The 27,363-nt window shown below is 39.1% G+C and overlaps 1 protein-coding gene across 1 annotated transcript; it reads right to left on the bottom strand.

Annotated features, from left to right (window-relative positions):
* Positions 1-1,750: 1,750 nt before the first annotated feature.
* On the bottom strand, positions 1,751-25,143 carry LOC116238269 (vasoactive intestinal polypeptide receptor 1-like). The gene is made up of 13 exons (XM_031607842.2): positions 25,054-25,143; positions 16,083-16,182; positions 13,096-13,203; positions 12,238-12,347; positions 10,027-10,124; positions 9,131-9,263; positions 8,606-8,759; positions 7,161-7,221; positions 5,433-5,502; positions 4,490-4,581; positions 3,385-3,514; positions 2,535-2,576; positions 1,751-1,939 (listed from the first exon to the last, which is right to left on the bottom strand). Exons 1-13 carry the CDS (start codon positions 25,099-25,101, stop codon positions 1,751-1,753), a joined length of 1,335 nt encoding a protein of 444 aa, XP_031463702.2. The 5' UTR covers positions 25,102-25,143.
* Between the last annotated feature and the right edge of the window lie 2,220 nt (positions 25,144-27,363).

Genomic DNA, 27,363 nt, shown 5'->3' with positions numbered 1-27,363 from the left:
GTAGCCAAGTGATTAAAAATGAAGCAAAAAATCAAGAGTTTTCCACAGTCAAATGTCTCCTAGCCAAAATAATCAACCAAGAGTTCAGTCAAAATAATAACAAAAAGGGGCAAGAGCTCTGCTTTTTGAAGCTAAACCAATATTCCAGTTCATGGAAAGTGTAGCCTGTACTTGAATGGGCAGAATCTTTAGCAGTGCTTTCAAGACTGGATGCAGGCACTTTGGGGAATGGTCCTACCTTGTAATGAACTACAGATGTGTTCTGTATACCTTTTGCACACCGTTTTAGGGAGTTTGATGTAGAACCCAACTTAGTCCCACAGAAAGAGAAAGGCCACCCTGGAAGTGATGCAGTGATATTAGCACGGCGTTAATTTGACCTGATTTATTAGACCATACTCTGCATCACTTCTGACCTCAAACGCATACTTCCATTCTTCGTTGGAGTGGTGATGAGCTGAGGCAGAATTGAAATCAACACAGCAATCACAGAAGATAAGTCCATCCTCCAAAGGAGGACACAAAAACAAAAACACAGTTTATCTGTGGATTTAATTCATGGATCCAGCTAACCTTCAAGGATATTGCAACAAAAGGTTTATTGCAGCTACACAAGGACCAGTGTCTGGTCACAGATACACAAGGCTTGTAAATTATTCTGAGCTCAAGGTAGACCAGCTGGGATAAGGTTCGCTGTGTGTTCTTCCTTTGTACACACATAATCTTCCTAATGTTCTGCTACTTCAGCTTTTGTCACGAAAAAGAAAAGGTTTGGGGTCCTCTGGCCTGACTTAATCTCTCCACTGTACAGGCACAAAAGAAAAAAAAAAAACAAAACAACACGAAGTAGATAATGTAATTGTTGCCAGCCTTTGCCACTCTACAACTCTTTCAAATGAAGACTAATTGCAGAACTCGTAAAAACTGGAAATTTCAGGAAACACTGGCAAAGATGTGACAAAAGTGCTGGACATGGAAGAAATGAATGTAGCTTCTTTAAATTGGGTGTTAACCTATTGATGTCCAAGAGCTATAGGTCTCTCATTTCACAACAAAAATGAAAAAATAACAGGATTTTGTGTGTTTAGGGAGGGTGGGAACAAGAGTTGTGATGCTAATATGTACCAGGTGAGAAAAGCAGCTCACATTCCGGATGGGAAATTTTCAGAAATCTGATGATGCTATGGGAAGTTGTTGAAGTGGGTTGGAGTGGATGGAACTGGTCCAGAGGAAACCATGAAGGTGATCAGAGGGCTGGAGTACATCTGATGTGAAGAAAGGCTGAGGGAATTGGGCTTGCTCAGCCTGGAGAAGAGAATGCTCCGGGGAGACCTTAGTGTGGCATTCAGTACTTGAAGGGAACATACAAGAGGGAGGGGGACAGACTTTTGTATGCAACTTGATAGTGATAGGACAAGGGGAAATTGGCTTTAAAAAGGCTTTAAACTAAAGGAGGTGAGATTTAGGTCAGATGTTAGGAAGAAATTCTTTACTCAGAAAGCAGTGAGGCCCTGGCACTGCTGCCCAGAGTGTGCTCCATCCATGGAGATGCTCAAGGCCAGGTTGGATGGGGCCCTGGGCTGCCTAATTTGGTGGCTGGCAATGACCTCATGGCAAGGGGATTGGAACCAGATGATATTTAAGGTCCAATCCAAGTTACTCTGTGACTGATTGAATCTTTGAAAGCCAAGAAGAATCCAAAGTGGCCATGTCTTAGTGCATTCACAGCAACTCTGCCTTCTAGATAAGTTCAGACAGAAGTTACACCGTTCTGGTAGGCAGGTGTTTTCCTTTTTGGACTGATTTTTTCAAGCAGTGATAACTGAGTGACATAGTTGACTGGACTGTTTTCTCTGGACACAGTCCCACGTTTGTGTGTGAAGCTCAGGTATTCTTGATACCGCCATTTGCACAGCTGCTTCTTGAGTTCACTTTGAACCTACAGAGAAGGAATTTAAAAACAAATAATCAGAAAATAAAGACAGAGTGAGCAATGAAGATAAAATATACCAATATTTTATAGCATGGCTATAAGGCCTAGGTGCACTCACATCAATCAAGATTAAGCCTTAATGCGGTTTTAAAAGGACTGAAACTACATCCACATTCACATTGAAAAATAAAGTTTCCAACATTCAGAAGACTACAGGGGAGTTACTATTGGCCATTGCTTATTTACTGGAAAATTGAAGGGAAATAAACTTGTGGGAGAAAATAAACCAGAAGAAAGTACAGTGTTATAGGCTTTCCATCAAGACACTGTGATAACTATCAGAGGTAAAGCAGAGCAAATGTTCCTTGATTGTCACCAACCATTTGTAAAGGGTCACTGCTTCATAGCTGATTCAGCTGTCCTTCTTTCAGAATTATTTGAATACAGTTAGAATCAAAAAAGGAACTAAGGGAAAAAGAGTTTGGGGTATTTCTGCATTTGGGAACGGATCAAAGCGCAGATCCATTTTGGAAACAGGAAAAAAATAAGAGATAGCCATGTTTTTTAAAGGTTTTTATAATCTCATATACTTGCTACTCACCTCCGCATTTGAGAAGCAATATAGAAGTGCTACAAAAAAGCCCTAGGACAGGAAGAATAGAGAAAAAAAATAATCATTGTGATTTGGAGGATAGAAACAGGGAAAAGCATCATCTTTTATTGAAAATTTGAGTAAGACAGCGACAGTATATTTTTTTCTGTTGTTCTGATTTAGGTGACATGGCACTATTTACCGGGTTTTCATATTTGGATTCAATGTTTCAGCAGAATCCAGGGTATTTATAATATTATTAATGTTAGCCAGCCCACATCCAAACCATTCTGCAGACTGTGCTAATACTGGTAGTCACAGCTCTGAGCACTGTTAAATTATTGATGTGGTAAATTATTAATATGGTCCATGGCACAGATTTGGCTTAGGCCAACAGATATTTTTCCAAACAGTGTCCAACATGGAAAAGGAAACAGGGAAGTGTTCAGATGATGGACTCGCTACTGATGAAGGGTAAGAGCAGAATAGATTGCTATATATTATCATTATGTTTTCAATCCTCTTATCATCCTCTTTGTTACACGTGGAATTATTTTCATTCGGTCCTTCTTAATCCACAGGCTGATGTTCGTGGCACTCAGTCATTGTTATGCCATAAATGTAGGTACATCTTTTAATGATATGAAGAATGAGTCAGAACTAAGAAGTACTGTGAGATTTTAAATAATGAGATAGGGGAGCAAACAACATAAAGAGCTTGTTTGAGAGTGAGATGGAATGTGTGCGCTGAATTTAGACACATTATTAACACCTACTCTGATAGTCAACCTAAATAATGAAATAGTGTGGTGCTTCAGCCCAAACCTCTCAGGACTCATAAACTTTTTGTTCTGCTTACCTGAAAGGAACCCAAGCCTAGCTCAATGTAAAGCCGAGCTTCCAAACCAGTGCTCTCTGGGAAAAATGCAAATACGATGTAGTGCACTCCAAAGAGTGGGATCAAGAGTAACGTAGATTTAGCAAGTCTCCTGGCAAGTCAAGGATCAAAGAACAAGGCATTTTTAGATGTGTGAAATTAGTGACAACAGTTAAACATTGGAACAAATTTTACTACAGTCCAGAATGGATGTAGTTGTGGAATATCCAATGAAGTTGTGGAAAGATTGCTTTCTGGCACTGCTACTGTCAGTATCTGGCCAGCAAGATGATCAAATCAGCATGTGAGTATTTCAGACTGATCCTTATGTGTTCTTCTCCGTGATACACATACAAAGGCTTGAGGCACCAAACTGGGGATTCTAATCCACCCTCCTGAGACCAGTCTCAATCCCTTGAAGGTTTCTACCATGTAAATGCCTAAACTTCCACAACTGCCAAGGATGATCTGATTATTACTGTCCATGAGGCTTGAATCTGTTGCTTAAGCATTGGTGCTAGAGCCATGGACAATGCCCTAGGGCTTTCCATTTGATGTTCAGACCATTCTAGATGGGCATAGTCTTGCACTGTAACTAAATGACATCTTGGGAAGAATCGAGTATCTTGCTAGTCCTCTGACTGCATCAGTGAGATCCACACTGATTTTAAAGAGGTTAGTAAACAAAGCAGACTACATTCAGTCATCAGTAGACTAATAGCATGTTATTGTCGAGGATTTAATGAAAATTATCTGCTTCTTTCCCTGTCTGTGTGGAAATGTCTGGAAGCAAGATGGATGCATTACCTGAATACATTTACTCATTCAAGTTTGATCTTTTTGCAGCTGTAGTACTTTGCATTAGACTTCTCACCCTCCACCCCCTCGCATGCCTCTCAGGTTCCTACTTCCTCCCCAAAGAAAAGACTTGTGATATTTGGGATAAAAAGACAAGTTTAGTTTACTGTTTCTTCTGAGGACTTCTCCTTCTGTATTGTAACCAGGAAAACATTTGTTTCCTTGCCTGTAAAAAAACGTCTTAGAGCAGCTAAAATGGGTAAATTTCAAGAGACTCTACAATACTTACACAAAGTGGCTTGAATTGCTCCCCCCTCCTTCTTGAGATTTCAATTTATGGACTAGAATTCTGATGACATTAATAAATATAATGAAGTTAATCTGAAAAGGCAAGACAGAATCTGTAAATTTACTACAAGTCAGGAAGTATCTTCAATTGATATAAATTAACTAAAAATCTTTACTAATAGGAAATACATAAACCAGTGGACATTTGCTCTCAGATCATATCCATATCATTAGAAATAATATTACTTTCTCCCACCAATTTATAGTTATATATAAAGATAGATATGATCAAAATTTTGCTGGATGAATCAAGTATACAAATCTCAATATTGCTGCGTGTCTGATGTTATCTCATTGCATTCACTGTCAAGTCTTAGAAGATTCTTTAGTTTAAGTAGTCTCTCCAGTTTCCTTCATTAATTATAACAGAGATTATAATATACACATTCTTAAATGACATACTATTTTCTTCCTAAATTTAGATGGAATGAATTTGCACATGAGACAATTCTTGTCTTGAGTTTACATCATAAGAACTTATTGTAAAAATACACTAGATAAAATGACCTATAGATATTCCTTGAATTAAATCAGTTTCACATTATCTATGAGGTATCTATGCCAATATGGATATCCTTTCTTCAGAAATAGAACACAAAGATGCAGGCAAGAACATGGTATATGGAATGGATGTGTCAGAGTGATTCTGTTATGTCCTAGCATGACTCCAGAAAATGTCTGATATACCCCCTGATTTGTGATTTTGGATTTTTGGAAAAAAAACAAAAACAAAAACAACCAACACTATAATTTCCAACTCCTTGACATTCAAAAAAAGTCAAATATGGCATATGACATTGGTTTTTTTCCACTTTACTGGAAGGAAACACTAGTATAGCTGTCAAATTTCAGAGCATGCTCAAGAAAAAAATGCAGAAACATACCAGTACAGTTAACAGAATGGGGCCCTTGATGACCCATAACACCACTCCATTTTCATCATCATCCCAACATCTGAAAAGGCAAACAAAAGCAATAATGTTACCTACACCATTTGAGCTTTTCACAACACGTAGAACTATTTTCGTCACTGAGCAGGAAAGTGATGGACACTGTTTTAAATGATAATTCCAAGACCTCTAGCAGTATTCTTTCCCTGATACCTCCCAGAAAATTTATGTGCAGCCCAATTTAAAGGAAATTTATTCCCTTTTTATTCTTTTCTCTTCCAGTTCCCAGACACAGAACACTGAGCTGAATAATGCTGGAGCTTACAGATGATGGCTTAACCCAGCACGTCTGAGTATAATGAGTATCTTTAATGTAAGTTCAGATCGTTAAGCCTGTGAATTAGCTGTTGGATAAGAAAAGAGTGGTTCTGATACTGTGGTTTGAAACTACATCTGACATCAGAGGAGCAACCAAATGAACGATGGTGTCTGCAATGAAAATGTTCCAGCTCTATAAATGTCTTCATTGGAGTTATTCCACTACACTACCTTTGCAATGTAACAGGATGTTATTGATCTCTTTTTTATAACGGACACACAAGTATGTTAGAGTAGAAAACAGAGTAGTTTGCTGGAAGGGCAAAGTTCCGGTGCTCTTCATTCTCCTCTTCACAGAATCACAGAATGGCCTGGGTTGCAAAGGATCACAATGCTCATCCAGTTCCAACCCCCTGCTACATGCAGGGTCACCAACCAGCAGACCAGGCTGCCCAGAGCCACATCCAACCTGGCCTTGAATGCCTGCAGGGATGGGGCATCCACAGCCTCCTTGGGCTCTTCAACTGTGAGAACGTGTCAGAGCTCTTGTTCACACTCTTCAACTTCCTCCAGAGCTTTATTTATAATGCCTTTGTAATTGTGCCAGGCTCTTCTACTACAGATTCAACAAATAAGCCCAGCAGTCTGGCCATTCTTTGGAAGAGGAGCAACAGCAAAGGAGGAAAAAGGAAATCCTCCTCACACTTTTCTGTGCACATACTATGGAAAGGATGACCACTTACAAAGTATTACAGTGGAGAATGTCTACTGCAGACACACTGCAGTAATTAGATGAGAGCAAAATACAATGTGTAGACTATAGGACTTATTATTTCTGCATCACTTAATCAAGTCCTAACATAGTAGGTATGAAGCAGTATCTCTTCCAACTTATCATCCATGTGAAATGACATGAGGGCCTTCAGGGCAGCTCTTTGTAAACAGTGTACTGATTATAATTGGCACTCGTGTTCAAAGACGAAAAATAATAATGAAAAAGAACTGAAGGAAAATGACACACAGAACTACCTATGAAGACATAACAATGTCTTTAGGAGGTGCAGCTTTGAAAAGGTTAAGGCTAGCAATTCATGGCTGTTTTTAAACAGAAGCAGTGATTTTCTTAAAATGCAGTTATTTCAAGGATTGAGCACTGGGAAACTAAACATAATTTCAACTCTTGCTATGGCATTTCCAGTTTTAATTACTCAATATACGTACATCAAAATTAGAGGTCTGAAAACTATTTTCTTGCATTCTTGTCAAGTTTAAAGATTAGAGGCACACCTTTGGAACAATATTCTTGCTTATCTGTTCTTAACTTCTATTTCTTTGTGTGTTAGTAAATCAAAATAAAATATAAATTTAGATGACCTTGGCTTCCTTACTCAAACACTGACTTACCCTGTGTTTTGTTGATGGAGTCTTGTGAGGACCCAAGTAAGCAACACAGCAGTGGGAGCTCCTAGGCAAATCAATGTGGAAAACATATTTTTTAATGCTGTGTTCTGTATTGCTGGAAACTTTATTGAAAGAATATTCACAGTGCAGCAGATTGGACACCCCATTAAAACACAGACAATGGGCAAGTCTAATTTCTTTACAGAAAACTCTCAGTTCAGAGAAAAAAAATCCATGTAGAATAGCAGAATGAAACCAAAATGAAAGAGAATTGGGGGTGTCATAGAACTATAATTTCAAAACATAGTTTTAAATATTCAAATTAAATTAGCTTTATTAAATATTAGATCTGACATTTTAATTAACAAAGAGGAATATTTGTATTCATAATACCTAAGACCTGAGTTGCCCCGAGACATTTCTTACTTTTGATGGATTATAGGACATGAGCATTGCTGCAGTATTAACTGAGGTGTTTCTTTGTTATTTCATGTTAGCTGTTATTAATCGGGACCTAAGTGTTTAGTTTCTGGCAATCATAATTCAAATAGCTCCAAATTAATATCCTTTTATAAAATTGAGTTGTTTTCTTTTTAATAAAGTCAAATGAAGTCTGAGAATTTGAAGAAGGGAAAATTATAATGTAACTTGTGAGAATTTGGATTTTGCTCTCAAAATGAAAATGCTGCATAATCTCTCTAAGTGTCTCTGTTTTAGAATAGCTGATGTGAGGTGCAAGATAAGAGAGTCGCAGTAAGCAATTCTCTGCACTGAAATAAGTTTTGTGCATTACATGCACCTATTCTGATATTGGGGGATATTTTAAATCAAAAACTCAAAAGATTCCTTAAAGACACAGAATGTCTCTGGGAAAAAAAAAAAAAAAAAAAGCATTTTTGATTCCTAGACCTGACCTCATGCAATCTCAGATTAATCTCTTTCTGCCTCATAAAAGCAAAACGTCAACTTAAAGTTGGTCATTCAAACTTCTTTAGTCAGTGGAAGGAGACAAGATGTTTTCAGGCTGTTATCCAGGCACATTAGTCATCATCTGCTTGAGGAACGGATTAATCACCACCACAGCATGCCTACCTCACCCTACTGACTGCAGAGAAACCTGGAGAGATAGCTTAGGTTAGATGATTAACTTATAATGGCTTTAGTTGCATGAAATTAATTCCAGTCATAAAGAGGAGTGCAGCAGTCTTTTGAGTAGGAATATTCTAATGCTTCTAATGATCCATTCTACCTTCTCCTTCAAAGTTTTAAATGGCAAAATATCTAACAAGGTAAGAAATATGGATAATGGTATGGTTTTAATGTAGTGCCCCTGCATGAAAAGGTACCTTTCTTCAAAGGAAATTATCAAAGAAAACCTCAGAATATTTTATTTAGTTCTAAAAGTAGGTGGAAATAGTAAACAACATGAAGTGGAAAGCAGTACAAACCCCAGCCAGCAAAGATGAACCACCATACGTATTGCTTGTCTGAAACAAAGGTCAGCAAAAGCAGTGTCTGAAGGTATATTCCTTCAATAAGAAGCCAGAAGAAATTGGCTAAAATACTGAACTGGAAGAATGCCACTGCAGCCTTACAAGCTACCTGGAAATAGAAAGGAAGAAAAAAAATCATTAGATGTACTCTCCATTGGGTTTTGGTTCTTGACAAGTATAAGCAAAATTAAATTCTGCCAAACAGAAATTGAGGAATTTAATAGAAGGTTTCAGAAATTCTGATTCATTCAAACATCTGGTTATATTTATGATTATATGATAGAAATAAATACTGCTCCAGTAGACTCAACAAGGTTGCACATTACATACTACAGCTGAATGTAACCCATAGCACTTGGTCTTGTTTTAAGCTTATAGTTCTTGCAAACTAAAGAGAAATGGGATTAAGAAATCTCTATGTTCTCTTCGAGTCACAAATCAAACATGAACTCAAGAAAAGAGAACGGGGAAATTTAGTACCGTTGACATCAGGCAGTGGTCCATAGTTTCATCTGCAAACAAAACGGCATCTTTGGTGAAAACAGCAATTGCTCTCAGGATAAAGGAAACAAACAGGTGCATGTGGATGTAATTCCGTGTACAATGGAATTTTCTGACATGAAAAAAGAAAAGGAAAATTGTATTTCAAGAGAAATTTCTCATGATCTCATCAAAACTCAGATAGGAATACAGGATCACTTCAGACACTTTCCGAGTTCAAATTCCCCTACATGGTCCTGCCCACAGTCTGAACTCGAGATAAAGGCATCTCCTTTATCTCAGATATGCAGATTTGGGTATATCAACCTCTACATCCTGGGTCTCTCTTTAAGAGAGAATCTGTCCACTCCATCTAGGAAGTTGCTTCTGTTGTCTGTGCTCTTGCCTGGAGATCAAGCTTAAGGCTTTTGTCCAGGTGCATTGAAGCCAATCAAAACCAGGATTCATTTCCTAATATCTAACATTACCAAACATGAAATATAAACGCCTTTAAACCTCTCTCCATTGCTCCTGATAACGTCTTTCACAGAAGGAATGAACAGCTTATGATGACTACATTTTCAGAAAGTGAGACATACTCAGTTTCTGTATAATTTGTCCTGTTATGTACTGAAGGAATATTTACATTAATAGCAAAAACAGCTTGGAGCATTTCTACTGTATGGTGCAATTAAAGAGACTAAGACAAACTGTCCAGCCAGCTTTAGCATCTGGGGGGAAATGACACCACACGAATATAGAAGAACTCATTGCCATTGACAGTATAACATCTGAGAAATTTTTGAAAATAGGTAAAAACAAAAACGCAGAGAGTTTGAAAGGAATTAGGATGAGGCTGTCTACAGACATCCTGAAAAGAGACCAATTATTTTTACCTGAAGGCAGCAAAGACAATTAGAGCTGTAATGAGTGAAGTCACTGATGCTGCATAGCCAGCAGTGTAGACACGCCAAAATGCAGAATAATATGATTTCTATGAGAAAAAGAAAACACACATTGATGCTGGTGGTTATGCAGCATGCATACTGGTGTGCTTCAGTAAGATACAATTTCCCTCACTGGTCAATCCTATCCCTTAAATATTGCTTTAGATATTAAAGACCTGACTTAGGTTTCTCCCTCCATCACTAACATGTTTTTGATATTTTTTTTTTAAACTTTGAAGACCTCATACACTCATGTGTGAGCCAGGTTTCACAGCCCATCAGTTCATTAGAAATAGTGACCATAAAATAGTCGAAGCATGTTAATTTTGTTAAATAGCTACAATTTATCCTATAGGTATATGAGGATTTGAAGATGCGTAACCTGATGTTGGGTGATTTGTAAATCAGCACCTTTAGATGAGAGCCATACTGTACTCCTTTTGGGCCAAGGGATGTTTCATGCTGACCTGAGTTATGGTTAAAAAAGAAATACAGCTTGCATGTTGCAAGGTGAGGAAACCAGAACTCTGTGAAAAATTCTCATGGCACCGTGAAAGTGAGAAAATTAAAGCCATGAAAATAACCTTGCTATCTTTAATTCCTTGGACAATTCATTCAATAGCAATATGCACATTTTATTCTGATTTACTACAGGATCCCTTGATTATTCAAAATCCCAAGAAACCAAGTTCTTGGAATTTTCCTCCTTGGAAATGCAGTGGACACTTTGTTCACTAATTGATCTACTCTTTGTTTCCCCAAAGACAGCATTTCTAGGTTGAGGCAATATATTAGCAATTTTAAGTAGATCCATAAATAAAATCAGGTAACCCTGACAACATAGGAATCATCCTGGCGTTTCTGAAATACTGCTAATATTTTATACGGTATTTTCAAAACAAAGGTTCAAATTAGAAAACAGCTTCTTCAACTGAATAAGGAAGTGTTTTGATGTGCTTTATATATTCTTGTAGGGTAGATTAAAAAAAATCCACCCTGTATACAGAAGACGCTTCATGTTCTTACTGAAGATGGAAAATATAAAAGAAGTAGCCCTTGTAGAACATAAGTGGGGTTCTTATCACCTGCTTCCTTCTATTTACAGAACAGTAGATCTTTTTGATCTTGTCTTCTCTTCATGGATCTTCAGGGTATGACTGAGATAACAAACCTGAAGGGCTTTTTAAGCATTTTTCTTTTCAGCTTCTCCACATAGCAGAGAAACAAATATTTTTTGGTTTACAGTTGAGGAATTTTGCTCCAGATATTTCTACTACCTATTAAAACCATGCTTCCGTTTCCAACTTTATGGAAACAAATGGATGAATCCATCTATGCCTATACTCCCTAAAGTTCCAGACAACTGAACAATTACTTCTGTGTTTGAGCAATTACACCTTAAGAGCCAAATGGCTTACACCAGAAAGCAAACAAAAAAAAAGTTGGAGTGTTAATGAAGACAGTCCTGTTCAACCTCTTCTATCTTGCTTCGATCCATGGATAATCACCTTTTTCCACTGTGGAGTCATGGCTCTGACCATGCACAAAGATGAGTTAGTCTTTTCTTTCCCAGAGTGGAGAGACATCCATTGCTTCTATCAAAATACCAGAGTAAGAGGAGTGAGCTGTGATGATACAGGGTCTAGTTCATTTGTATGAGATGTAGGAGCCTTGCCCAATGCAGAATGGGTACAAGGAGTGGGAATCCACCCTGTTCTCTTGTGTTCCATTTACCAAGATCAGAACTCATGAGCCAGAGGCAGTGAGCATGGCTTTAGAAACCAATACCCTTCAGCCACAAAGCAAAGCTCATCCACCAATGCAGTGTGAAGCACTGGAACCACACACAGTGGTTTCCTGTGGCAGGTTGGTAACTCTCCCTTGGATGATGATGTGGATTCAAATCCCATCTCTCAGAGAAACAAATTCTGTTGGACAGGACAGGTGATCCAGCCACAAATCGTTGAGTAACACCAAGAGAAACATAGGATGGAGAGCTTTATATTAAGCCTAATTTGTTACTTAATAGGTTTGAACTTAGCACTGAAGAAAGGTAATTACTGAATTCTGACGGGGCTCAGATGAGGAAATATCTGTCTACTCAGCATAAACAAGAGAGTGTGTTTTGGAGACATCCACAAACAGGAAATAAAAACTCACCTGATCCTCAGGACCTTTGCTGGAACTTTCATCAAATCCACAGGCAACAGCATATGATGGGAATGGTTCTGACCAATATGCCTCCTGCGTGCAGTTTCTCTGAAGGAAGCCTTTTATGGCAAAATACACCAGAGAATTAATTAGAGGATGGGGATGTTACATTGTTTTTTGTTTGTTTTTTGCTGTTAATTGTTTTTATGTTTTGACAAGAAGTAATTTTGATTCTTAAGGTAAGTCCTTGCCAATTTAGTTCTGTTAAGCACAACTAGCTATAGACAGTTAATAATCTGAACATTTATTCTCTGAAAATTAACACTGATATTCCCATTCATTTCAAGAAGTAGAATATCATTTAGGTAATATAGATGTTCTTTCTGTAAATTCAATCTTCACACAGACAAAACCAAAGTATGAAATCTATCCTGCATTTACAACATAATTTTTGTGTATGAAAAAAGCCCTGAGCCACTTGATCTAGCTTTGAAGTTAGATATAATTCTTGAGCCTGATCCTGCTCTGACTGAAAGAACCTTAGGAAGTTCTTTCTAAACTTAATTTTTCATGAGTTCATTTAGTCATTGATTCTATGATGTATTCCATTATAATAACCTCAGCAATCTAGTCCAATTACCCATAGTTTTTAGATCAAGGAGACTAGATAATTCAGTGCTGCACACGAAACAAAAAAGTATCAAATATCCACCATAAACCAAGATGTGTACGTGCATCATTACCCTGTGTTGGCAGACATGGGATGGCTTTGTGAATCATGAAAATGTAGAAGCTACTGAATCTTTAACTATTAGAATTTATTTTTAAAGCATGTAGAGATAAGAAGAATATGAAAAAAAGTCTTGCCATGGATATTGGTGATTTCCAAAAAAAATCTTGGACAAGGAATTTTAACTGTTTCCCCCAAAGCAGCTCTGGGCCAACAGCTTAGACCATCCCAATCTCTGGCGCATCCTGGAAAGGAAAAAAACAAAAGGATTTTTTTCTTCCTAAGTAAAGGAATTACATAAAGAGTTGATTTGCCATAATGAGATTGTCTGTGGCTTTCCCACTTATACGTATGCATGAAGAAGAGTCACAAGAGGCCACAAAGCTCTACAAATGATTGTGTTGCTTTCCTCTTCCTCTTGAGCGTATCATCCTTCACAAGTGCACTCCTACCTTCTGTTCAGAAAGAACATACATGAAATTCAAACAGACACAATCTGAAAGTCAGATCAACTGCAGCTCTTTCTATTGTCAAAAAAACACAGAAGTCAATAAAATAAAAATATGGAATTATTATTAGCTCTAGAGATTTTTCATTAATGGTTTCAGAGTCTAGATGAAAATCTAGATGAAAATAATTGAAAAATTCGACATTAATTTCTTGATTTCGCATTTAAAGTCTATCCATTTCAACTGACTTAAAAGAAAAACCCATAAAGGCTGAAATCCAGCTATCAGTCAGCCAACATTTTGGCAGTGGACTTCAATAGGGATTAGATCAATCCCAAAGCAAGAGAACTTCTCTCAGCATCTTCTGAAACAACCATCATTAAGAGCAGACCTGCCTGGTTCGTAGTCATAGGTTCCCCACACCAGAGGTGGCTGACTGAAAATACAGCACCACGTATCCAATAAAAAGTGCTATCAGAAGTTACAGATAATCATGGCTTTGTCACTGATGCCTCACATTGAGACTCCAGCTGCTGTCATGCAGTGGCTATTGTCAAGCAGGTGTGGGTGCAGCGCAGAAAAATTACCAACTACGTAAAGATGGCCAAAACAATTAAAAAAAAGAAAGCCAGCATCATGCTGTAGCAGAAACTAATCTCCAGGCAGTTATAAGGCAGATATAAAACAGTGCACGAGTTTCATTTTGGGAGGTGTTATTTTCTTTCACCAATTCTTTTCTGTTTCCTCTGTGACTGATGAGAAGGCAAATCTAAAATTGTCAGGAGCTGAAATGTGGAAGCAATATCACTTGCCTGTAGCAAAGCAGAGTTCCTCTCTGGCTTCAGAAAGGAGAGTCCTGAGATCCTCTCTCTAAGATATCCTCACACCACCCTCTTGAGAATGAAATTCCAGCTATCTCCAATTTGCCAGATGGGAAAATAGAAGCCCCGATTCATTATCTCTAATTTTAATTGTCTAAAATACATTAGCTAAACTTAGCTATTTTCCCCCTATAATCAGCATAAAGAGACAGGGACTTCCAGTGGATGATTCATCCCATATACTGGTGGCTCACCTCTGAGGACAGGATGAATCACTCACTGCATGTACCCAGGTCTCTCTGATGATTATAAACTAGGCTGCTAATTTGCAAATGAACAAAGTTAGGTAAGCTGAGCTCCATATAGACACGCAGTGGTCCACATGTCTTAGGAGGAAAAGGGTCCCTCTAAAAAGCACTCAAAAGCCATGAAGGAGCTCTTGGATAAAAATGTAGCCTATTTAACAATGTGGGATTAAGCAACAGATCCTTGTTTGGGAGTGGAACTGGGATGTTTTCAGTCTCAGGTTGGGCTCCATTTCCAGTGACTTAAAACTGATGGCTAGGCCACTGAATGCAGAGAACATTTTGCACGCCGTGGTTTTCAAAAGACTAATGAATGGCAATCACCTAAGACTCCATATAGACAACTGTAGTAGCAATTGCATCAAGAACGTCGACATCATTAATACTTAAGACTGCTTCAGTCACTCTTTCCTTTTTAGACATCAGAGAAGAATAGGCATTTTTAGAGCTTGATTTGCAATTTTAGAGCTTGATTCAACTGACCTGTTTTGCCCACATACTTCAAGAAGAGAGGAATTATATCCTGGGCTCTACTGATGACACTCATTAGACATTGCTGTGTACAACAAGAAGAACAACGCATAACAACTTCAGATTAAAAACTCTGTAGATGAATTCCACCAACTTCAGATTAAAAACAGCAGTGTAGATGAATTCCACCTCTGATTCCCGTCTGCTAGGAAGTAACTCTGTATGATTCGTGATCTTTCAGTTTATTTCCTGAAAACTGAGAAACAAGTCTGGAACCTCTACCAATAAGATAAGTACCATAGGTACAATGTTGAGCATTAACTGTTTTTCCTGAACTAGAAGAATGCAAGGTACCAAAGTAATTGGATAGGCTACAGAAAAAAAAAAAAAAAAAAAAAGAAATAGAATCATAGAATCACCAAGGTTGGAAAAGACCTCCATGATCATCGTGTCCAACATAATCTCTAAAAAAGTAGAAATACAATATTTTGAAGAAATTGGGAATTTTTTTATTTTTATTTTTATTTTTTGCTTCTAGCAAAAAAGATTTTCACCAAAGTCTGAATGATTTTCAACATAATTTAGTTTGAGCATGGTTTTTAGTATATTCTCTGGAAGCTTCTTCTATTTCAATGTTTTGTTTTTTTAAATAATCCAAGTATGATTTTCCTACCCAAACAACGCATCTAAACTTTTCAGAGTGTGAACTAATCATCTTAGTCTCATCCTGTAGATAGTAAAGAGAAATATGACTGCAAAGAATGATTCATCACATCCTAAAATAAGCATCTAAGCCAGAGGCAATGAAAAATTTTCTAGGGACATCTACCTTCCTCCACTGACTGTAAGGGAATCTAAGACGACACAACCTGACTCAGACATTGAGCTTTTAAAGATGCCTAAAAGCAGATGGGGTAAAGCTCCAGCCAACAGGAGAAGCACTTCATACCAAGTAGGAATAGAGAATAGGAATGTAGAATCAAGTTGTGACCCAAAAGAACAACTGATATCTTCACACCACACATCAGAAGTGATACAATTCATATTAAAGTCAGATCTTGGCCATCAAGACCATTACCTTTAAGATCAGGTGAAACAGATTCGTTCCTTTCTAAGCAGAGTGCCTCTTCTTTCACCAACTGCTGGAATATCTTGCATTCTGGATGGATTCCCACAACCTCAATGAGACAAAGACAAAACAACCAGGAATTCCAGTGATTACCAGAGCAAACAGAGCAGGGTTCCTTTCCAGTTTGTAACTTAGGATTTGTAATTTGAGGTGAAAAATCTTGCAGGCTCAAGCTGAATATTTTTCTGCAAAGAAGACATGTAAATGGCAGAAGGATGGACAAAGAGAAAAAGAAGCTGTGATCTTGAACATATATCAGTTTATATACATGTGTAGGTATGCATCCCTGCTGGGATTTTCCATGGCAGCCTGTTTATGTAACACCTTTTTTAAAAGTTGGGCTTTTATACCGGTTCCTCCTTATACCTGCATTTTTCACAAAACTTAAGTGCTCATTTGCACTTCAATAAACAAAACTAAAGCCCAAGTATTTACAGAAATTAGAAAAAAACAAACTCTTGATCATAGTTGGAACTGAATGACTACATGATTTTGTCACCATACTTCCTGAGGATGTGCACAGAAGTACTGCTTCCATTTCACCACATGAGGAAAAGAGAAAAAAAAAAGTTATTTTCTTTTGGAGCTGAAGGAATTACATTATTTCTCAGACAAAGATACCTACATTTGATCAGCTAAGTGGATTTCTAATCATCACCAGCACCACTGACTGGGTCAATTTCTTATGTACAGATACTTAATGTCATTTAGGCATTCTTAAGCATCTTGCTTAGCCTCCGTCTCCAACTCTGGAAACTTTGAGGTCCTCTGTAGGTCTACATCATGTCTGCTCGCATTGTGAAGATGCTCTTAGTAGACTAGAACATCTGATAACGATGGCAGGTAGTTCTTTAGGAACCATTAAACTCTAAAAAATTCTACATCGCTGGTGCCCACGTGTGACTTTGTTACTCAAGCTTCTTTTGCAGTCAGTAGAAATCCAAGGGATGTTTCACTTATCCAGGGAGGAGCAATGACATTCGGGGTGATGTAGGGTATCCCAAAAGTTTTACTGTACAATCAGTAGGTGTACAAAGGTTAAGCTTAGTATGATTATCACAATAAAAAGATAATCAAAATAAACGCTCACCGGTGTTGTAGGCTTGCAGTAAACCCCACAGGGAGCAACCTCCAGAAAGAAATCCTTCCTCAGTGGTAATCAGCTCTTAAATGGGATCTAGGAGAGGTAAAGCCAGGCTCCACCCCTTCTGGTAGCACAGGTGAATTGCCTTCACCTGTGCTCCCAGGGCTGACTCATTGCTTGCCTCAGGTGGTCAGTCAGAGGTTCAGGCCATGATCAACAATTCCCATACACTCATGTAAGCCCCGTGTTAATTTTGCCAGACCTATTAAAAATTTCAAGCACTCTGTCTGGGTTTTCTTAAATAGTTCTACGCGTGCACGTTTAAGCAACTAAATCAAAGTCATTAGAGTCAAGAGAGCCTAGAAAGCACATCAGCTGTGTTCAAAGTCTTCACTGGCTATCGTGGGATCTTCATGGCACATGGAATCATGGAATAGTGCAGCTCTTATGCAAGCTATTCAAAACAAAGCCAAAGGTTTTGAGGGCACTGATTTTAATTGAAATGATGGATTGAAGGATTTCTGAGAAAGACTGTAGGCTATTCTAAACCTCTAATGACATTGAAAACACAGTGCAGATGAAAACATCTGCTGCTTTATTGCCATTTCAGTCGCTGGAAGTTGATTTATTGGCTTTCAGAATGTTTTCAGTCAACAGTGGTACTGGAAGCCATGTACACTTTTTTTTTTTTACAAGATTATCTGCCTAGAGGAATAAAAAAGTAGGAACACAAATTTGTCTCCAAAAACATCAAAAATTGTGCCTACATTTGGGTTTTAAAGTAGCATGGACAAAGCGCATTTAATTATGGGTCTCCAGAGATGGTTCATACATCCTAATATTAGAACAGAAAAAAGAATTAAGGACACTGTATGAAAAGAAATTTAAGGCATTGGGTTTTTTTTCCAGGCATAAAATCCCTCCAGCAGTAATTTCAAATACATTTTATAAATCAGCATAAGTTATCCTTAAAATAGTACCTCTTGCTGTTCTACTGCAGTAACACAACTCTGAAATGTAATTTTTCAGATTTAATCTGAGTCCCGTTTATCACTTTACCATTTAAAATGCATTTCAGTTGTCTACATAACAAACAAAAAGTCTGAGTAGTAGGAAGAAAATGATTACTACATAAATCCATTACTTCTGCTTATAAGAATGGAGTCAGATGGACAGAAAGCAAGTCATCATTTCATTTTCTGAAATTCCTATATTCTGCTGCTGTTAATGAGAAATTTTGTTTATGGATTATTCTTAAGCTTGATGTTTGAAAGTTACAATATCTATATTGAGTCCTCTGGAAAAAGGCTTGAAAAGCCAGAGCACACAAAAATGAAATCAAACCCAAGAATGGAGAATTGAAATGCTTTTGAGATAAAAGCATTTGGGGACAGATGGGTTAACTTAACATTCCTCTTCATGCCAGAAGTGTAGGGAGTGGTAAAAGTAGGCAAATAATTACTAATAAAAGGTCTCAAAGGGGGAAGAGAGACCTTCTTCCAAAGTCCAACTTAAGCAACACACACAGCGCTCACAGGTGGAACACATAATGAGGAACAGAGCAATTTTGCTCTCCCAAATGCATTGTCAAATGGGGAACATGTGTGCCAGAATGCCTGCTGCTTGAAGGAGGAGGCTGTATCTCCTTTCTTCCCTCTTCTAGTAAATCCACACCTGCTGAACCAGTCCCTAAGTCACCATAACTCAGAGCTGCACTGAAGTGAGTGGAGTGAAAATAATTTACAGTGGTTGGAGAAGTCTGTGCTCTACCTATAGGGAAGTTGTGCATTGGTTTTACACTCTAAACTGTGTCTGCAGTGGTTAGGTGATGGGGTTTTCTAGAAAGTAAAGGGCCCTGCATTTCTTGTTTTGCCAGCTCAGGAACATAGTTTGTAATTTTGGATACATCTTCTATAACCACTGAGCTCTTGTAGGAAAAGTGTTTCTCCTGTTCACCTTATAAAGGGGTAATTCAGGAGCCAAAACCAAGATGTCTAATCTGATAGAGTCTTCACTGCCATGGTAATAAGCCAAAGAGGCTGCTTTAAAATGGTGCTTCAGTGATCATCATTTCCTGCTGGCAAGGTAATAACCTGGCTTTGAGTTTACTGTAAATTCCATTATAGAGTGCCTTCACCAGAAGGCTTATACAGAAAACTCAGCTGTTTCATGCAGCATTGTGGGCAGCACTCAAAGGAATGAGGTCTTGCATTGCTGAGCTACTGAGCTGGCTTGAACATTAGCAACCAGTCAGAGCTCACAGGGGTGTCTTACATTTGAGTTCTAACCACTGAAACAGTCTTGCCTGGAAAAGAAAATAACAATCAGAAGTGAACATGAAAAAGTTACTTATGACAAGAGAGGGAATGTTAAAAATCTGAGACAGTTCATAGAACCAGATTTTAGATTTGTAATTACTCTTGAACAACATTTCATTAGCATAGAATCATAGAATCATTATGGTTGGGCAAGATCTTCAAGATCATCTTGTCCAACTGTCCACTTACCACCAACATTGCCCACTAAACTACATTCCTTAGTACCACATCTAAACATTTATTGAATACCTCCACGGTATTCAAGACCACCACTATTCCAATGCCTGACTTCTCCGGGGAAGAAATTGTTCCTAAATATCTAACCTGAACCTCCCTTGGTGCAATAGGATGCCATTTCCTCTTGTCCCGTTGTTGCCTGGGAACAGAGGCCAACTCCCATCTCATCTCCACCTCCTTTCAGGATGCTATATCTGTCTTTCATGATCCCATGCTGTCTGGGCCTGATCCCCTTTGTCCCACACACGCTATGTGATTGCATTCATTCATAATGATATTGCATTGAAACCTTAAGCAGTATATTCAGTGATAGTAAGAAGCATAATTTTTTCTCTATGATTTCACTGACTTGACTGAATTTGAAAAGTCAAGCTAATGGCTCTTTGGACTTTGATTTTTTTCTGTTGGAGAAGATCAGACTTTAGCAAGCCCTGGGAAGAGAGCAGCTCTTGCAAAATCTCTTGCCAGTTAAAAGCAGCTGTTTGTGACAGCCCATCCAAAGACGGTGCCTGAAGGCTGTTGTGGAGGTAGAGAAACTGTAATTCAGATGGCGCATAAGAGACAAATCTTCAGTCATTAAAAAGTCTATTATCACACGAGGGAGAAAATAAGGATGAATTCTATGCTCTCTAAAAATAAGGAAAACGCTACAAAGCTGGGCGCTAATATATTAGTCACTTCTGGAACGGCAATTCAGTGGGATCAAAGAGCCAGGAGAAATTTGGTAACACTTCATCTTTTTGAAAATTCATTAAAAAAATGGAATCTGAATTTATTGGCAAGATGGAAACGTTTCAAGAACCTGAATGGTCTTTTTAGTGATCTGGTTAGTTTCTAATGCAGTCCAAGTCTAAAATCTGAAAAATAGATTATGTATCAAGTCCATAAATCCTTCAGTAAGAATATTCATTACTGCTTTTTCAGTCTCTGTCTCTACAGTTTGCATTCATCTCCCAGATCTCCTCTGAAATTGTCTCTGTATTCCCTGTTCTCTATGTCTGTGCTTCTCCTGTTCAGCTTTTCCTGATATGACTCTGATGCCTGAATATTTTCTCCCACATATAAGTTGTCTGCCCTTCGTATCACACAGACTCTCACCTTGGTAAACTAAAAATTACCTGGTATTTTGAGACACAGAAAGGCACGTTCAAATATCCTGCATTCCCTGCCTGGTTTTGACTGCACAATGGTCGCATAAGTTGGCCAGTAGTGTAGAAGACACAGTTCAGAGAATCAAAACGTGCTCTAAAATGCATACTTTTTTTTCTTCAACGTTGAAATGTTGATGAACATAATAAGCTCATAGCATGAAAGGCGACTCACAAAAAGATTTGAATATGCTTCTAATCACTGAAGGAGTCAAAGGAGTCATCAAGCACTTTCATAAACTTCTCACTCTGTTGTATATGGCTCATCAAAACCATCCATCAGGCCTGATTCTCTCCACCTGCCTGACACTTTTCTTAAAGCTCCAAATGATAATTGGGAAGCTCTGAGACTGCAGCCACAGGCCACATCCAAGTGAGAGATGATGTTCCCATGCACTCCAAAAGGAGCTGAGGCAAACCTACAGCTCCATAAGCTCCTGCTCATTTCAGTACCCACTTCATCATCACTGCAGTGAGGATTTTCCTATCCATTGTGACCTATAAGCGATGCCTGAGTATAATAACATGATAAATTAAAAACCTGCCTTCCTGTGCATCCCACTGTAGGGAATTGCTTTAGCAATGGGATTGGATGAGATTATCTCCAGAGGTCCCTTCCAACCCCAACAATCCTGTCATTTTGAGACAGAATTCCGTTCTATCAGAAAACTGGGAGAAACCATTAAAAAGTAGCCACAGTTTCTTACCTTCAAAGCTCAAATGTGAATGTAAAAACCAGCCAGCGTCCACTTTTTTTTCTACCATATCCAAAACCCATTTGCCATTTCTGATTTTACTGGAATGTAAGGCATGAGCTCACCACAGCAGTGCCATGGCTCCAGTCACCAACAACGTGTTTGGCTATCATAGAAAATCCTGTCCTTAACTTGAGAGTTCTGACACAGCCTCGATCCTCAAAACTTTCAACCCCAAAAGGTAAAGTCCTATTTCCAATCTTTTTCTTCAGCCAGTTAAATAGATTACTGCAGGAGTCTTTTTGGCTTAAAATGACTATCTAGAGGGTATTTTCAGTGTTTGTTTCCTCTTTCTAACTCGATTACCTATGGAACAAGAGAAGATGAGACACTGATTGCCTTACAGTCGTTTAGAGGAATATCTCTTCAAGATTGCTTTTAAGACATTGGAGTAATGCTTGAATGCTCCCCTGTGTATTGGATTGTATTTATGAGACTGTATTTAACTGCATAGCCTCATACAGAACAGTGTTTTTTATACACACATATCTGTGTACGGTCAGTGCATGTATATTAGTGCTATGTACCTATTACTCACAGGTAATTCTGTATGTGACAATACAGATATAATAGCTTATTTTGTTTGTAAACTCTATGTAATTAGTATTATCCTGAGGAAAATGAAATTGAATGTGTTACCAGCATAAATTTGATAGACTCTTTAATTACTACCAATACGTAAAGAATAGAAGCACGTTACCACTCTGGTATTTCAAGTGCTTAAACTAAAGAGAAATTTCTCCATTGCTGTGTGTAAAGTGGGTTAGCCTAAGGGTGGGGACCATATCACCTAATCCCAAAAAACTGAAAGCTGGATGTTAAAGTTAACTGGGAATGTCACTCCACCAAAGCCATAGCCATTGCTCTTGGAGTCTTTCTACCCTTTCCCAGTTGTATGAAGGGACTCAAAACAAGTAGCTTTAGACATTAATTCCAAGTTTTTGATGGATAATTTTGGATGATTTATTCAAGCTTCCCTTGATAACCAATGAAGGCAGACAGGCTATTCGAGGGAAGGATTTCTCCTACCTCTCTTTGAGGATGCAGAGTCTCACCATACAGAACCTGTCTCCCTCCATTAGTTCCCTCCAGAACAAAACACCTGAGCTGCTCCTTCCACCCCTCCAGCTGCCTATGGATGGGGAACTTAAGGTCACTGAATCCTAGAAGAAAATTGCATATCCCTTAAACTCAAATTAGTGAGTAGTAGCTATGCCAGGAATTTAAGCACCCAGCTCCCTTTTATTGGGAGCACAGCACCTCGCCATGGATTCGGATCTGTGTGCCTACTGCCTCAGTACTAACCCACCTCTGTTTCCATTCTCACCTCCACTCATTAAATCAGACAGAAGCCTTTTCCCAGAAATGTGAAAAGCTGGTAAGTGTTTGGAGAAGAAAGCAGTTCAGCTCAGCAGGGTGGATGGTGAATATAGTGTCTTTTCAGTGCCTCCTCCTCTTTTCCCTGAGATTCTGAGATCTTTAAGACAGGAAAAGTCCTTTTTATGCATTTGAGCACCTACTGCTCTCTGTTGCTTGTCACTTACAAGCAAATGATAATTTTTAATGTCAAGGACTACTCTCCAAGGCACAAAGGAGCTCTTGTGACATGCAGCTCCCTGTGGAGCTGATAGGAGCCAGAAGTACCTAAATACACAGAGGAAGTTTTCAGGATTATCCTTCTGGTTTATTTTCACATCTGAGTGAAGAACTCTTTGGAGAATCTGCACTATGATTATTTCTCTTCTCTGAAGTGTTCCTTTGGCATGTGATAAAACTGCTTGCCCCAAACATCCAAAGATCTCTGATCCTCTCTGACAACTGGGCTTTGGGTACAGATCTCCCCACCAGCCCAAGTCTGACAATGTGCAAGCCACTGAATTTAGAACACTGACTCAAAGTAGACAGAGTTCATATGTGACCAGTAATTCGATCACAAAGCCTACACGGAGCATTCAGTTTGTTAAACTGGCATTTGTCTTCTCTCACCCCACCTAATAAGGCATTTATGATGGGAACTGACTGCTGCAGTATGCTGAAGTGTTAAAATGCGTGGCAGCCCACAGGTGTGCGTGATACATCAGGTTAGCTCTGCTCTGCAGACATCTGCAAGAATACACTGTGCCAATGATATGTGTAAAAAGGGCCATCCAGCTGCCAAAGGCACTCTACCTGTAGCAGCAGGATGATTCAGTTTGAATAATAACCACAGGTAACAAGGTTTATGTAGCAAGAATCCACATCACAACACTTGCAAATAAAACTGAGTAAATACAGAGAAAAAGTGAGTGTTCCAGAGGATGAGAGGTAAGAATGAGCATCTTTTCACTTTTTAAAAGTGAAGGGCAGAGTCCAGTCTGTGACCATCTAGCATTGCTAGGAAAAGACAGGCTCTGTAGTAGCATTCTCCCCATCTGTCTTTTGCAGGACAAGATGAAATGCCTCCAGGGAAGGTAATGGTCTCCTCATTGACTACAGAGGGAGCCTGAATCCCAGCCTATGCTAAATATTTAACACTGAAATGGCTCAAGGTAGAATTAATGAGCCCCCAAGAATCACACAGGAAGGTTTGCAGACAACTCTTTGAGGCCAACGAAGAGGAGATATGACTCTACTTCCACCTACACCTGCTGTGGCTCATCAGCACAGGCAACCCCAGCAGCTGGCAAGGGAGGGATGTACACACTCTCTGTACATATCCCTCTGCTCATCCATCTTCCCTGGTGCTTAACATTACAATCTCACCTGCTGCCTCCAGCGCACAGCAGACACGAGATGCTTCGTCCTCCTGCTTGGTTAGAAGCAGCTGCCTTCAGGAGTAAAAACATCAGTGCCCTCTCAAAGAGATAAATAGCCCATACCCATCAGGAGAAAGTATTTCTTTCTAGTTATCCCCCCTCCTTAGCAAAGTAGCCTTTCATATGGCAAGGGAGACAGCAAGCTGGTCCCTTCCTGTCCCTCTGAAGCCATACTACAGCTGTTCTGATTTAGGATTGCTTTTCTATCCTTTGGAAACTGCACTTTTAATCAATGGGAACTGAAAGACATATTGATAACACTTTAAGGCTTGAAAACTATAATAATAATAATGATAATAATAGTAAAAATAATAATACTAGAAATTAACCTCCTTACTCACAATTGTGCTTTATTCCTCTTCCTCTTGTTTTTTCCTTTTCCTTTTTTTTCCCTCCTTTCTCTTACATCTCTTTTCTTCTGTCCGCTCCCCGCTCAGACAGAAGTTACCCTGTCTCTGGATCAACTCCCCCCCCCCCCCTTTCCATTCCCCCCAGGACTGCTCGTGGTGCAGCGATGGATCCCTCCAGCTGCGGGTAGCAACCAGATGTGCAACGCCCTGCCTCCATCCCGCCGGACACTCACCAGAGGCAGCAGCAGCAACCAGCACAAACTTCGCATCCTCCGCAGCATCCTCCCCTCTTCTCCCTCTGCCGGGGCTGCCAAATGCTTCTCAGCCCGCCCACACCTGCTCAAGATCCGCCCCGGAGCTCCTTGTACCTCCCTTCCCGACCACCGGCTCCTTCTCTGGGAGACCCGACAATTGCAACGTTTCGTGCTACGCAGGGTCAGGTGGAGGGAGGGATGCTCTCCAGCATCCCCTTTTGGGGTTTTGGACCCACCTCTTTGAACTTCTGCAAAAATGCACAGAGCTGGAGCACCAGCTGCTCTTGTAGAGTAGGTTTGGAGGCAGATGCTCCCTGTGCTATAAGTGATGGTGGATTCAGCCCTCGTTCTGTGCCTGGGGCTGCTGGCAGTGGGTTCTGGATGGGTCCACATTGTGGCATTCCCTCTTTATTCTCCATGAGGGAGTTTTGGCATCCAATTCACCTTGGGTGGGAGATCTCAAGCACCAACAGATGATTTCTCCCCCTAGGCTTCAGAAAGGCTTTTTTAAGACTCTTTTCTTGATCAAATCAAAGGTAACAGAAAGGATAAACAGTAATATTTAAATTTCAGAGTTCACAGGATCTGAGCACCGGTTCTGGATTTTGCCACAGAAAATACTGCACCAAGTTATACTCAGGAGCAAGAATGATGGGCATAACAAAAACATTTTTTTCTTGGTAAGACTGAAGTACTGCTTCATATTCCATTTATCACTCATTATTTCCCAGTGGGCTTAAACATTATTTGAGGATCACCTAAGCTACCCCGAAAAAGGCACTTAATATCATTTCTGAAACTCTATATTCCTGCAGCTGTCTTCGTATAGATGTCTCTAAGTCCCATGACTTTTGCCAGCTCTATGTAGATATTTCAGATATGCAACATGCCTTGCCTATGCTTGGGCAACTGTCAATGTCAGTGATATCTATTAATTTGTTTCTTTGTACCTTGGTAGTCCTAACCATATTGCTCTCCGTTGTAATGGGAATGTGTGGACTGCTGTATTAAAATAGTGAAATGTATATGCTTTTTCATCAGAATGTACCTTATCTAAGACATGCATATCGAAGAAATTTGGATCTAAAATCAAATAGTACTGCCAAGTCCATGCTGAATGTGCACGATAAGGACAACGACATTTGTAGGGTAACAGTGGTAACCCAATTCTCCTTTTTTCTTTATGTTTGTCTTTCAATAATGCATAAACGTGATCTGATCGTTCATCTGTACAGAGAAGCCTCAACTGCTTTCCCAAAATCATACTGGTTATAAAAACAAGTGGTTAAACACCCCAAAAATCATTCGGAGACTGATTTCGACAGTTTTTTTTCCCATCTCTAGTGGATGAGTTGAAGCTATGGCCAACTCTCATCAGTTAATACAATTAATAACTCTTACTCAACAGGAAGAAAAATTTAGGCACCATTACATGAGGCAGGCACCACATAGTATTATTGATTCTTAATTCTAACAATTGCAAAAGAAAATGAAAAGTAGAGATCTGACAAGATAAGAGGAGATCAGAATTCCTGCTGGATAGAGTTGAGCGTACAAAATCATAGAACAGAATAATTTGGGTGAAAAGGGACCTGCGGTGGTCTGACTCCAGCCAAATCCTCCCTTCAAAACAGGGCAAATTTCAGCATCAGGTTGTGTTGCTCGGGGACTTGGTTGCCATGTTTTAAAGCATATTTCTGTCGAGAGTCTCTCTATAAAAATGTAGATGCAATTAATGAATAACAGAGTGAGAGTCCAATCCAGAACGTTCCATCAGGATTCCATTGTTTCAGGCTCAGGTCACACTGATGGAGCCTTTTAGGTCATGACAACTAATACCCCAGTCTGGAGTAGAACACAATGAGAGACAATTCTGTGTTTGCTTTTTCTTTTGGGAGGGTAGTGCCTTGACATGGGTGGTCATTAGCAGAAGGCATTGCTCTCTCTGTGCTTCCTTGCCCCTATATTTCCTCTCCACCAGGTTTTCCTATCTGATCCCCAGCATTTACACCACAGGCCACATTCCAGTCCTTGAACTTTCCATAGACTAGCTGAAAACTCCTCTTTGCATGGGTTGTTGTCCATGCTGATACAGAAAATAAAACTTTTGTTGGGTTTCTCTAACACGTCAGTGTAACTAATGTTGGAAACTTCACTTACATTCAAGTCTCTGAGTTCCTCACTTATGTCCATTCGTTCTTAGACCAAAACCTTATTTAGGAATCTAATTTCTGTTCCTCACATTCACATACATTATGTGCTGTACTCTTTCTTGTTTTTCTACTTTTT

Source organism: Phasianus colchicus, chromosome 6 (genome assembly GCF_987193195.1).
Source record: "Phasianus colchicus chromosome 6, bPhaCol1.hap1.1, whole genome shotgun sequence".
NCBI classification, from domain to species: Eukaryota; Metazoa; Chordata; class Aves; order Galliformes; family Phasianidae; genus Phasianus; species Phasianus colchicus.
Note: the sequence above shows the minus strand (reverse complement) of the source record. Positions and strands in the feature narration are given on the sequence as shown.

What these genes read in the sequence shown, in the direction of transcription:
- LOC116238269 (XM_031607842.2), bottom strand. Translation starts at nt 25,101, where the DNA reads ATGCTGCGGAGGATGCGAAGTTTGTGCTGGTTGCTGCTGCTGCCTCTG. An exon ending in GCAAAGGTCCTGAGGATCAG is followed by an intron (nt 10,125 to 12,237) that starts GTGAGTTTTTAT and finishes TTTTTCTCATAG; the next exon opens with AAATCATATTATTCTGCATT. An exon ending in ACCACTGCCTGATGTCAACG is followed by an intron (nt 8,760 to 9,130) that starts GTACTAAATTTC and finishes TTCTATTTCCAG; the next exon opens with GTAGCTTGTAAGGCTGCAGT.